This window comes from Phascolarctos cinereus, unplaced genomic scaffold (genome assembly GCF_003287225.1).
Source record: "Phascolarctos cinereus isolate Bilbo 61053 unplaced genomic scaffold, phaCin_HiC Scaffold_5;HRSCAF=322, whole genome shotgun sequence".
Lineage (NCBI taxonomy): Eukaryota > Metazoa > Chordata > Mammalia > Diprotodontia > Phascolarctidae > Phascolarctos > Phascolarctos cinereus.
In genome coordinates, this window is record NW_027555958.1 from 438,330,684 (window position 1) to 438,344,785 (window position 14,102).

The 14,102-nt window shown below is 40.1% G+C and overlaps 1 protein-coding gene across 2 annotated transcripts in view; it reads left to right on the plus strand.

Moving 5' to 3' along the window:
- The window catches only part of HS2ST1 (heparan sulfate 2-O-sulfotransferase 1), a 224,437-nt gene that overhangs the window by 166,603 nt on the left and 43,732 nt on the right, over positions 1-14,102 (plus strand). For both annotated transcript variants that reach the window (XM_020988756.2, XM_020988757.2), the window contains exon 2: positions 8,693-8,931. In XM_020988756.2, coding sequence (XP_020844415.1) covers positions 8,693-8,931 — 239 coding nt within the window. The remainder of the gene's footprint in view (positions 1-8,692; positions 8,932-14,102) is intronic.

The window sequence follows — 14,102 nt, forward strand, 5'->3', positions numbered from 1 at the left end:
GTTATGAAGGGCTTTGATTCTGGAGGTGATAGGGAGCTACTGGAGGTTATTGAAATGGGGGCAGGGGACAGGTGGAAATGGTCAGATCTGTTAGGAAGATCAGTTTGGGAGTTGAAGTGGTGAATGGCCTAGAGTGGGAAGAGACCTTCCTTAGTCAGGGAGACCAACCAGAAGGCTACTGTAGCCTTCTGTTATGTGGGAATGAAGGCTTGTACCAGATAGTGGCGGTGTCAGAGAAGAAAAGGTGACATGGTGAGTCTTGGCAACCGATTGGAAATGGAGAGTGGAAGTGAGAGAGAGTGAGGATCAGGGACCTAGGTTATGAGTAGTAGTGACTGGGAGAATGCTGCTGCCCTGGACAGTGATAGGGAAGTTTAGAAGGGGAGTGGGTTTGGGACTGAGTGATAATGAGTTTTGGAGAGGGGAGGGGAGGAGAGCAGGAAAGGAGGGTGAAATTCTGCTGACATTCTTTCCTTCCTTGAAGGCAAAGCTCAGGGCTCACTTCTCCACTGTGCTCCTGACTTGAACCCCTCGCACCTGCTGGAATCTCTCTTACCAGGCTGCCATTTATGCATATATTCAAATGTCTATTTTCACTAGACATGTCTCCTTCCTTCTACAAGAGTATACACTCCTTCAAGGTGTAGGTTAAGCTGTTTTTCCTAAGGTTGTGTTGCGTGACATCTTACCTGAAATATTTCCTTCAATTTCATATTTAAAATTTTAAATTTTCTCATTTAGTAGAAGAATGAATATTCCTGCTTTGGCTTTGTATTCTCTGATGCACTATATTTAGCTATTAGCCTGCTCACTCTGTCTTACTCAAGCAAGTAAAGAAAGACTGAATATCTCAGAATACCAGAGTGCTGTTGAGATTGATAAAACCTTGAAAGTATATCTTATTTAAGAACTTCATATTTTAAAATGATTATCAACAAAAAGCATCACTTGTTTGATAGTAAGTAAAATATAACTTGTATTCTTTCATTGTAGATATCACAGAGACATAAAAAAATCATATTAGTGCATACAGTATGATTATAATCATTTTCCTGTCAGGTAACATAGCAGTTTTAAACTATATTTCAAAACATTTCACCAGTAAGACAAAGTTAAAAAATAAATTTGGTTCATCTTAGGGTTTTTACTTTGCATGATTCAGATTAATAGTGGACTCCTCATATGCTGTCATGCATATTAAGTTCTTTATTTTCTGTCACGTAGAATATAAACACATTAAAGACAGAGAGTTATTTTACATTTATATTTGTGTCCCAGTGCTTAGCACACAGTAGACAATTAATAAATGCTTGTTTATTAAGGTGTACTCAACTTCTAATGAAGTATATGTATATGTAGGAAAGGTTGTTTGTACAACTGATTGTACAGGTGATGGGGACGCAGGCAAAAATAGGAACGGGTAGATTTAGATTCTGTGTAGATTCTTATATGGTGTCTGAAAGTGGGAAAACGCCTGTTAAATATTTAGCTCTTCATTAATAGCCAGTAGTTTATTAGGGTTCAAGTTATCAGGGAGCAGCCATACTTACGGAACTGATTCTTGCCTTCCTAGCTGTCTTTTGGGGACAAAAGCAATTCAGGGGCTTTAAATTTAAGTGATTTGGCATTATTTTTGTTGAAGTGAGTACAAAAATCTAATCATTAAAAATATGGCCATTGAGCATCTTTGGACATTTTAATTTTTTTAAATTAGATTGCTAATTTTTCACATTCTCGATAGCTCTTGTGAAATAAAATAGCCCACAGGCTAGTTCTAGATTTTTGTCATTTCTGTAGACTAAAGAGTCAAACCATGAAGATGACTCCCAAATGTATTGGCATATGTGTCTATCTACTTCTTGAGTCCCAGTACCACATCACCAACCATATCGCCAACCTGCTGAATGTCTCCACCAAGAGATGGGCATCTCAAAGTCAGTGTGTCCAAAACAGAACTCTCTACTCTTAAACTAACCCTCTCCAAACTTCCTAAAAATAATGACAGTTTATGTGTATATATAGCACTTTGAGAGTTTAATGTATATTTTTGAAGTTCTTTGTAAACTCTCCTGTTCAACCTACTTTGGGTCCTCGTGACCTCTGACATAGCTTGGTAAAGAAAACCAATTGCAATCTTCCTTGAGCGTGCCTGTCCAAATTGATTTCATTATTCTCCTTCACACGTTCCATGTTTGAGCCAAATTGTCCTCCAGGTTATCTCTTTCCTCTTCATCCAGGAAGGTCACTTCAGCTCTGGGATTCACTGTAGCCTCTTCTTCTGGTTAGGTGGTTCCTCTCAGAACCTCTGTTTAAAGATGGTGGTGCTTAGGCAAGCCATGTCTTCATTCCTCTTCAGGCTGCATTCTGGATTTCTTTTGCCAAGCCTCCATGCTGTGTACCATTATTTTACCCACCCACTTTTTCAGATTCTTTCTATGAATTATCTTCCTCCTTTAGAATGTAAGTTGCTTAAAGACAGGAACTGTCATTCTCCCTGTTTGTATTTGTGTTCCCAACACTTAGCACGGTGCCCAGCACGTTGTAGGTGTGCAATAAATGCTTATCGACTCTCATCTCTGTGCCTTTACCCACAGGCTGTCTCTCCACCCCTGGCTGCCTTACCTCCTCCCCTCCGATTTTTCAATCCTTAGCGCCCCTCATGTCACGTGCTTAGGTATTACTATCTGTGGAAAGCCTTTTCCTTTATCCCCTTAATTGGCGCTTTTCTACTTTTCCACCCCATCAATGCCATGCTGGACAACATGGAAACGCCTCGAGATAAATACGGTTTTTCTGTTGCACTTTATCACTAGCACCAAGACCTAGCACAGGGTATCACTCATAGTAGGCTGCTAATAAGCACTTATTGAACTGTTTAGTTGAATGGATTAATAATGAACCTGAATTTCACTGAAAGCAGTGAGATATTAAAATTCCATACATCCCTGGGCTATTCTTTAGGTTATAACTACTGTACATTGAAGAGCAATAAGAATAATTTTCTTTTTGTATAGAATTTTTCATAATGATAGTGTTTCAACCCCTCATCAAACACAAGTAGAATATGGTGAACCCTCCCCACTTGGGTAGGGTGGAAAGTGTTGACAGTAGCTGCAGAGTGCAGTCACATCATGAATCTGAGGCTCCCAAATAGGTCAGGCCTCCCACTCTACCATCTCTTATCATTCTTTCCCAATATGCATTTTATGGTGAGCAGCTAATGTGCCTGTTAACATCCATTGACATTGAATGACTTATTCCTTTATATTTCTATTTATTTTACTTTATTTTGTGTAGAGATATAAATTTCATGTCTTTTGTCAAGGGTCTTTTCAAAGCCCTTGATAATCTTGATACCCTTTTGAAACACAGTCAATTCTTAGGCGTAAAATAGCTTCAGTAAAGCTAGTGAAGAGATGTAACATTGCAAGCATGTGTCTCTCGGAATTGGGAGATGCCACAGAATTAAGTTTCCATTGTTATAAAGGAGTAGGATCCATAAAGCTAGATTTGTTGTTGTTCAGTTTTTGTCGATTGTGTCTGACTCTTCTTGACCCCATTTGGGGTTTTCTTGGCAAAGATAATGGAGTGGTTTGCCATTTCCATCTCCAGATCATTTTACAGATGAGGAAACTGAGGTCAAAGGGGTTAAGTGACTTGCCCAGAGTCACATGGCTGTTGTCTGAGGCTGGATTTGAACTCAGGAAGAAGAATCTTCCTGTCCAGGTCTAGTGTTCTATGTGCTATGGTGCTACCTAGCTTCCCTGGCTAATGCCATCTGAGGCTAAGTGACTTGTTCAAGCTCATGAGTGACATGTGTATGTTGAAAACACCATCACTGTTTTTCACGTGTTGTCCTTGGGGAAAAAAAGAATGAATTATCAGTGTGTATCCTCATTTTTCTGTTTACCATGAAGTCTGGTGGGCTAGCCAGATGACAGTAGGATCGTAGATTTCAAGCTAGAAGGTATGTTTTTTAGTTCTTCTGCCCCAAATCCCTCATTTTATAGACAAATAAATACAGGCTCAGCGAGGGGAGAAATTGATTTGGAGCCAAGTCCTGAGATCCTGATGACTCTTTCCCCCTAAGTCACACCCTAATATCCCTGAGGTTGTGTTCCTGATGGATCCCAAGGATATGGGGGCCTCAACTGTAACAGGAGTCAACCCTTATCAAGCCCGTCAACAGTTTACAAATGTGGCAATAAGACTATTATACCAATCAAGATCTACATTATATGTTTTTCTTTGTGTAAATGAAATAAAATTTCTATCCAAGTCTCTAATCAAAAGACCCTTAACTTTCCTAAGTTGACGTTTCCAAACTTCCTCATCATATAATATTAATAATAATAATTCATTAACTTAATGTAAGTGAAAAGACAATGAACAAAAGCACTGTACTAGGAAGGATTTAATAATTACCTAGAATTTTAATAGTGCATATAGTATTATGTCATTTAAGGAAAAGATCCAAATTCTACAGTAGAGCAAACATTGGATTAAAGAGTATAATAAACCAAGGACAATGATCAATTTTAACATGTATAATTTTGTGGACCAGGTGTTGTTTTTTTAATTGCATTGGTTGCCACAAGTTCTCAATAAACAGAGAAGATGGGGGCTTCTGTTTTGTGACAGCTATTTAATACTTTCATTCCATGAGCTGGATGCATAGTTCTGAAATCATCATTTAGAAAATATTTATTAGAGCATGTGCAGTTTTACAAGCAGATGAAGTAATTATAAAAAACGATTTAAATTGCAGTCGACCTTTAGTCACCTGTCCCCTGAAATCTGAATTGGTTTAGTCGTTTATGAAACCCCACATAATTTTTTTTCAATCCCTCATTTCAGACAAATGGGCAAGACTGGATTCTGAATCGTCAATTGAGAGTTACATGAATCGTTTAAAAGCAATTTCACGCCCATCTGGGCCGCTCTAGGAGAGGCTCCTGTCTGTCAGCTGCCACCAACATTGCTTTGTCCCTTTAGTAGAAAAGCAGTGTGTAGCTATAACATTAGAACTATCTCATGCTACAACTATCTGGAGGGGTTTGGGTAAAGGGTTTTTTTTTGATTCTATATCTACTGTTCATTGGCACACTCAGTACATACTTGGCGAATTGAATCATTATGGCACCAGCCACAAGAGGTAGATGGATGGTTATAGTATCACAGTGTTTATCTTCAAGAGTCTTTCACAGATCACTGTAGATTTGAAATCGAAGGCTTGTGAAGTAACAGGTCAATAGGCTAGTATTCAGAAATCTGTCTCCTGAATTACAGTTAAGGGAATGAATTTCAGAAGCGCTGGAAGATATTTATTCATCACACGGACCAGTAGCTGCTTCTGTGCAGAGTGGACATTGAAGAGTATGGCTCAGCTGTTGGTAGATAGAACTTTGCTAGGAAATTAAACCGAGGATGGGTTTCATAGCCCTTTTATCTAGGCTTAGATATGAGCAATCTCTTACTCTCTCTGGGCCTCAGTTTCCTCATCTATGAAATGAACTTTTTAGCAGAGATGATCCCTAAAGTCCTTGCCAGCCAGGAAGGGGAACCAGCATTTGTTTGTTAATCACCTGCTATGTGCCCAGCCCTGTGCTGAACACTTTACCATTATCTCGAGTCATTCTCACGACAACCCTAGGGACGAAGGTACTGTTATTGTTCCCATTTTACAGTTAAGGAACCAGAGACAGGTGAAGGTTAAGTGACTTGCCCAGGGTCACCCAGCTAGTAAGTGTCTGGGTTTAAACTCGGGTCTTCTGGCTCCAGACTGTACCATCTAGCTGCAGCTACCCCAGCTTTAGGCATGATGTAGTGCGTTTCTCTTCAATTAGGCATCTTGGGGAAGACAAATGCACCGCACTCAAGCCCTAACAGCTCTTAGGGAGACAAGATTTAGGCATTTGAGAATACTTGTTTGACTGAATTGGGACATTTAGAAAATAGCATGTCCCCATTGTAATCAAATGCCAAACATACAGGACAGACTGCAGTTTGAATTATGAGAAGATTGAGGTTGAAGGAACAAAGCAGCCAGGCCTAGACACACTTTCTGGGCATCCCTGGGAGCCCATCTAGTTCTTCCCACTATCACCCACCAGGGATCATTGAGTCACATTCGATCAATCTCTCTTCTGCCCTTTACTCCCCACTTTGTTGTATACGTATTCTTACACGGCTCCCATTCCCTTCGTAGACAGTAAGCTCTTTGGGCAAAGGAGTGGTTTGTTGGGTTTTTTTTTTCCTTTATGTCTCCAGAGCCTAGGGCAGGGCCTGATTCATTGTAGACTCTTAGTAAATGTTTGTTGACATCTAAAACCACAGGTTGGAGTGATGGGATGGTTTCTTCTCTTAGAACCTGAAGGGCGCATTTACATTTGTAATCCAACTGCAGGGCAGTTGAACCTTAATCAATCAAATTGGACATCTTTGTTCCCATATTGTCTTCCATGCATCTGGGATCTCATGGGTGTGGCTCCTCCCTCCCACCTGCAGGTGACAACCTTGCTGGCCTTTCCTGTGCCCCACTCCCCCCCCCCAAATTATAGTTAATGGCAAACCCTGAAACACCTTTGCCATTAACATTAATCTAGTTTTGTTTTCACAATTCACTGTTCATTTTTGCAGTTCTCTTGTGTTCCGTGTTGGCTGGTTGCCCTTCTGTGTTAGACAGTGATTTCAAGTTTGAGAAATTGTTTTCTCGTGTGAAGTGGCGTGTGGGAGCCTAAGAGGGCTCTCCGGGTACACTCTACTTGACAATTCTCTTTTCGCTCGAAGGCTGAATTGTCGTTTGCGTGTCTGTCTTCAGAGGCAGTTCTGAAGATGTGGGCTGTGGGTAAGTGAGCAGGAACTCTGGGAGATTCTCAGAATGCTAGGCAAGATTGATAAAGGCCCAAATGCCATGGCTGCAAGTAAGTATGCAGAAATGCTATTGGCACCTCTTTAATTGTTCTCAGTTTTGGTGGAGGGAAATTGTGCCCCAGGCTACACCTGTCTTAATGTCTGTAAGTCTTACTCTTGCGATAACCAGAACAGTCTCCTTATGTTTTCCCCTGCAATAAAATATCTACAGAAAAGAGGCAGAGTTATTCAGGCCAACACTGTATCCTATCTTTATGCAAGATCATGAAACGTCCCAACTACTTAATAAGCTCCATGGTATATGCCCTGCACAATTGATGTCACTCACCAGTAGTGGACCGTAATGACTCTCTTTGCTATGCAAAGGTGCCATATGTGCCTTTTATCACGTCACTGATAAAAATGTTATTCAGTACATTGTTAAGCTCAGAAAACTGGGCCACTCCACTGGTTTGGAATTCAATAACCTGGATTTGAATCCCCCCTCCGCTACTCTGAACTTTTGTTGTGACCTTGATCAATCACTTAACCACTTGGGGCTGCAGTTTCCTTACTTATAAAATGAAGGGGTTGAGCTGTGTGTCTTTGAAGTCCATTTCTGCTTCATATCTATGCTATGCCATGATTCTATCACTTAACCTCACTAGGCCTCAGTTTTTGTCACTTACAAAATTACTTGGGTTTTACAGAAGTTCCTTCTGAACACTGAATGTGTTAGCTATGACCTTGAGTTGTCAAACCTTTAATAGTTGGTTACTCTTTGAATCCAGCCATTCAGCCAACTCCAAATTCACCTAAATTAGACTATTGCCTATTCACATTTTTCTTCTTTTAAAAAAAGAATTTGTTTTATTCTAAACTTAGCAAATACTAAATAAAATGAGCATCTCCATACACACAGCAAAACAGGAAAAGAAAGTGTTAGATGAAAGCAGGACACTCTAGTCCAGACTTTCCTCTCCTTTTCTATTACATGTTCTAAGATGACTTGATTACTTCTTCCCAAAGTTCTCATTGTCTCCATCAGGAGCAGATAATTAGCTCTTTCTTTTCAGTGAGGTTCATAGGCTGGCAGAGACCTTAAAAACCATCAGTTCAAGCCCATTTCCCAAACTTCTTCTCGTTTTCTTCTTTCTAGTTGGTCTCATTGATATTACCATACAAATGCTTCCTACCATAATTCCTCTCTTGTAGTCTTTCTTCTTAGTATATGATGTTACTCTCCTACCTCATCCCCACCACCATCCCCACTACCTTTAAATTGCCCTCTTTCTTTTGAAAAGGTTTATGTTTTCAAGGCTATATTTGAATCATGGGTCTTATTCTACCCTGTCTTGGCTTGTGAAGTCCAATTTGCCTCCTTACATTAAGATTTCAGATTTATCTTGTGTCATGTATGTATTTTGTGCCATTTGTTCATAAACATTTTAAGCCATGAGTTTTATTACTTATTGCTACCAATTTTCTTGGTTTTTTTTTCCTTTGAACTTCTTGGCATCTTCTATTATTCTTGCTAAACTTCAGCCACTCACTGTGGTACCTGCTTTGGTTTATGAATATTTAGTCAGTTTCCTCGTTCTTCAGTTTAAAGCCCTTTTGATTAGGTGATTTGTATGAGATTTTTAAAGAGATACAGAATCAGAGGGCATGCTTAGAACACCATTCTACTCTAGATAATGTCAGTAAAGAAGATAGAATGTTTAATTGTTCTACTTCTCTGTGCAGCCATTTTCCCTTTTGTATTTTGGACTAAACCCCAGTGTTCTCTGCTTCTTTGCAACCACCCAAAACTTTATGTCTTGTCTGTTTCCTGTTGCAGAAAGGGCCATTGCGAGACATGAAGTACGTGAAATTGAACAGAGGCATACGATGGATGGTCCTAGGCCAGATGCAGCTTTGGATGAGGAGGAAGACATGGTGATCATTTATAACAGAGTCCCTAAAACTGCAAGCACTTCATTTACCAACATTGCCTATGACCTGTGTGCAAAGAATAAGTACCATGTCCTCCATATAAACACCACCAAAAATAATCCAGTGATGTCCCTGCAAGATCAGGTAAGCTCGGGACATAACTGCCCATTGATATGTGTGTTCTCGAGGATTTAATTCCCAGCACTACTCTCAAGCAGTATCTCATTTGCAAGAAACATGCATTTCTTATCTCTTCTGGCTGCCGTAAGTGTCTTAAGGATTGTGACTCATGCAGTTTTGTGGCCTGTATGGCACATAAGCTTATGCCTTGGACCCAGAAGGAATTCAGCAAAATGGTGGCACAGTGCATGGAGCACTGGGCTTGGAATCAGGAAGACGCATTCATCTGCATGAATTCAAATCTGGACGCAGACATTTACTAACTCTGTGACCCCGAGCAAGTCACTTTACACTGTGTGCCTCAGTTTCCTGATCTGTAAAATGAGCTGGAGAAGGAAATGGAAAACTACTCCAGTATCTTTGCCAAGAAAACTCCAAGATGGTGTCATGGAGAGTCAGACACAACTGAAAGGACTGAATAGCACAACAGAAATGTTTGTTGAATGAATGAGTTATTGTCTTTTAAGTATAATACAGTAAACTCCCCAATTAAATGTCCTTCGTCAAAGCCGCATGCTATTTCACAGCACCAAAATAGAGGTTATATAATTAATGGGTTCCAATCCACAAACATTATTTAGCATCATTGGGTCCAAGGCATTATGCCAGGCATTGAAGATAGAAAGATGATCCAGTCTTTGACTTCCAGAAGATTTTAGTCAAATGAGATAATACACGTAAACCACTTTGCAAACCTTACAGTATTATATAGATGCTATCAATCACGGTTGTAATTTAACCTCAGTTATTTTTATTATTTAGCTCTATAGGTGTCACATTCACATTATCTTATTATTATTATCATCATCCTCATTATTACATCATAATGATAGATCTTTTATTAATTCAAGGATCTATAACTATGTTAGGTGGGCTACACTGTCCACTATTAAACTTGGTGGTCTTTGAGAGTTATTGTTGTTCAGTCATTTCATTTGTTTCTAACTACAATACAATGTTTGTGGATAGAACCGACTAATTATATAACCTCTGTTTTGGTGCTGTGAAATAGCATGCAGCTTTGCAGAAGGATATTTAATTAGGGAGTTTGCTCTGCTATTAGACCTAAAAGAAAACAATTTATTCAACAAACATTTTTGTCGCGCTGTTCAGTCCTTTCAGTTGTGTGTGACTCTTTGTGACGCCATTTTGGGGTTTTCTTGGTAAAGATACTGGAGTGGTTTGCCATTTTCTTCTCTAACTCATTTTGCAAATGAGGAAACTGAGACAAACAGGGTTAAGCGATTAGCCAAAAAGTTAATCCATTTGAAGCCTACCTTAAGAAAGCTGAGAAAACCTGGTGATTAGCCTCTCCAAACTTAGAAATTTAACTGGTCCTCAGACAGATAACCTGTCTGTTCATCACCAAGTCCCTGCCTGATAGAATGTGTCACTGTGTCTTAAGTAATGATGTAAGTAGTTTTTATATGAAGAATATATGTATAAAATGTGTATGTAGAAGATTCTAGGCAGTAATTATGACCAATTAATTATATAACCTCTATTTTGGTGGTGTGAAATAGCATGCAGCTTTGATGAAGGACGTTTAATTGGGGAGTTTACTGTATTATACTTAAAAGACAATAACTCATTCATTCAACAAACATTTTTGTTGTGCTATTCAGTCCTTTCAGTTGTGTCTGACTCTCCATGACACCATCTTGGAGTTTTCTTGGCAAAGATACTGTCTTCACCCATCTCAGCTCAACTTCTAGTAGTTTCTGTGAATGACTGATCAAAGCTTCAGGAGGTCAGGAATCATATCTTTTTAAATTCTTTGTGCCCATAGAATCATAAAATCTCAGAATTAGAAAGGACTTTATAGGGTCATACAGTTCAACTCATACCTCAGCAGGGATTCACTCCTTTCACCCTCAAGATTTCAGCTCCTTTACAACTTAGTGAATGTTGTAATTTTTGTAGCTGAAAAACGGAGCCATTTCCATCTTTACTGTCCCTGACAGGTGGTCATCGAGACCCTGAATAAATTGAATTATGGGAAACTCGTTGTCTCCCAGAGCATTGTATTCAGTAAGTATTTGTTGAGTGATTGGTTTCATTTTAAGAAAAGTGGGAAAATGCTTAATAAAGTGTCAGAAGACAAAGACAGTTTACAAATAAAGAAATACACGTAGTAAATCATCTCATGGAAAATTCAGATAGCCTTTTCAGCAATAAAATAAATTAGGATTAAAGTGACTAAGTTTCCATTTGATACCTAGCAAACTAGCAAAATAAATGAAAATTATTGGCTCTAGTGATGGATAGGATGTGAGGAAACAGATACATTTAAACACTGTTGGTGAAGCAAATGGGTTCGTTCTTCCTGTATTATGATCTGGCTTGATGTACCCAAAAGCTGTAAAACTATTTTTACCCTTTCTTTGGACAATTCCACTTGAGAATAATGGCCCAAAGAAGGGGAGAAGGACGTGGACCTGAGATTCCCTCCCCCAGTGTAGGTCAGTCTCCTCTTTGCAGTTTAACAATCTTAGAATTCTGAGTTTTAGATTAGGGTGTCCTAGAGCAACATTGGCCCACAGTACTCCTGAGTGCCAGCGATCCAGATTAAAATGGAGTTGGGAAATATTTTAACAAAATAGGTAAGAATACAATAAAACATTGATAATACCACATTTTAAAACAAATTTGTTTTGGGGCCCACAGGGATCCTTGCTCATGGTTTAATGGCCCCTATTTCTATTAGAGTTTTGATTCCATTGGCCTCGAGCTCTGAGGTTCAGTGACTTAACCAAGGTCACACAGCCAGGATATGCCAGAGGAAAGATTAGAACTTGGGTCTTCCTAGATCCAAGGCTGGCTCTCTGTCCACTACACCACACTGCCTTTCCTTTCCAACAGTACTCTTTTTTTTTTTTCCAGAAGCAATTGGGGTTAAGTGACTTGCCTGGTGTCACACAGCTATTAAGTTTCTGAAGCTGGATTTGAACTCTGGTACTCCTGATCCAGGGCCAGTGTTCTGTCCACTGTGCCACCTGGCTGCTCCCCCTTTCCTTCAATACTCTTAAAACATTTATGAAAGAGAATGGATGAAAGACAGACTGGAATTTTGAAACCTATTTGAATGGCCTCCTTTGGAGCCAGGTGTCTTCTGACAGTGGCCCTATTAAGAAACTGTTCATAATGGTCCTATAATTAGGATAACATTTTCTCTTTATGAAGAGAGTTAAAATTGTTCCATTATAACAGAATGAACCGTTATCACACAATTTGGCCTAAGTGCACTCTCCACGCTGAAGCAGAAGATTGGAATAGCAGTGGCCCAGAAGGGTAAGCTAGACCTGCTTTGGCAGGAGCAGTTTGCAGAGCCTAGTCATCTCTGCCTGTCATCTGTCCCGGTTATTCTTGGCCGCTGTGCACTGCACTCTCAGTCACTCCCGTTCCCATCACCAAAATCTACCGCCCTCCGCCAAACCAAATAAATCTGCTAAATGAAAAGAAACACGAGCTTATTTAGCTAAGTGGGTCATAAAAACGATACATTATGTAACATCGCCTATCTCCAGGGGAAGTGCGCTAAGTATCTGACTTTTCGATGGTGTTCAGCAGGTTTTCAATCCATTTGCGTTACTGCTTCTCCAGCTCCTTGCTTCTAAAGGAGCTCTTTCCTAACGCCTGCAGAACGATGTGGAGATTCCCTCCATCCTGTTGTTTAGCATCCCCCTTCAGCTCCATTATCTCTTTGTGAGGGCTTTCCTTTCAGGGTTGGAGTAGATCAGCTGGCAGTGGAATCCACCATCTTATCTCAGAAGTGCCTAAATATGACCTTTATAGGTGTCCTGTGCTCATACATTTTTCTAATTTCGTTTGGTTGAAAAGAAGCTTCTGTTTTTTTCCTCAGTAGCTTGCTAGTTGTAGAGAAACATAAAATCAAGCGGTGGGAAAGAAGCATAAAAGCAATTGAACTGAATACCAAATAGCCCTTCGGATGTCACTGTGCGGGGCAGCTCAGGGATTGGTCTTGGAAACACAAGTAGTGATGACTTCCACATGTTCTTTCTGTATCATCAGGAGCCATGGATTACGAAAGAAACAGAAATGGTGAAGGCTCAGACCTGTCTGTGCAAGGACCAAACACATATTTGGGGACTTATTTGCCTATAAAAAAGCAATCCTTCAAGCAGTCCACCATTACTCACTCACTCTCTCTCTCTGTCTCTCTCTCTGTCTCTCTGTCTCTCTCTCTCTCTCTCTCTCTCTCTCTGTCTCTCTCTGTTTCTCTCTCTGTTTCTCTGTTTCTCTCTTTATCTATTGGAGTGACATTGAAGAAAGTGAAACATTTTATTAAGCTAGTATTTTCTGAATTGTTCTGAGACCTAGGTTTCCAGTGTGTGACCAGTGGTGACCTTATTCACCCCAGGATACAGGCTCCTTGAGATTTTTAGCAAAAAAATGGTTTTGCCAGCATGTCGTTGTTATTGTTCAGTCATTTCAGCCCTTTCTTTTTGTGACCACATTTGGGGTTTTCTTGGCAAAGGTACTGGAGTGGTTTGACATTTCCTTCTTGCAGATGAGGAAAATGAGGGAAACAGGGTGAAGTGACTTGCCCAGGATCACACAGCTAGTAAGTGTCCAAGGCCAGATTTGAACTCAGACGACGAGTCAGGTGTGACGCTCTACCTACGGTGCCGCCTAGCCGCCCTTTAGCCAGTTAGCTGGTACATGTGATCCAGTAGGATCTTAGGAGGTAGAGAGGGAATGGATAGCAGAAGTTAATCCAGCCCTTTAATTTTTTTTAATTGGAATATATTTTTATTTGTTTTTCTTTAATCTTTTTTTGGGGGGGGGTGGCAGTTGAGGTTAAGTGACTTGGCCAGGGTCACACAGCTAGTAAGTGTCAAGCATTTGGTCTGGTTTGAACTCGGGTCCTCCTGACTTCAGGGCCAGTGCTGTATCCATTGCGCCACCTCGCTGCCCCCAGTCCTTTAATTTTACAGATAAGAGAGTGAAGTGCTTTGACAAAGGTCGCCTCAGTAGTGAGTGGACAAGGCTGGATTTGAACCCAGGTTCTCTGAACCTGTTCACTTACACCGCCCTCAAGAGCTTTAAAAGCACTTTTGCTGACTTCAGTCTACTTTAGTTATTTGACTTCCCTAATAGCCCTTCTTAATGGG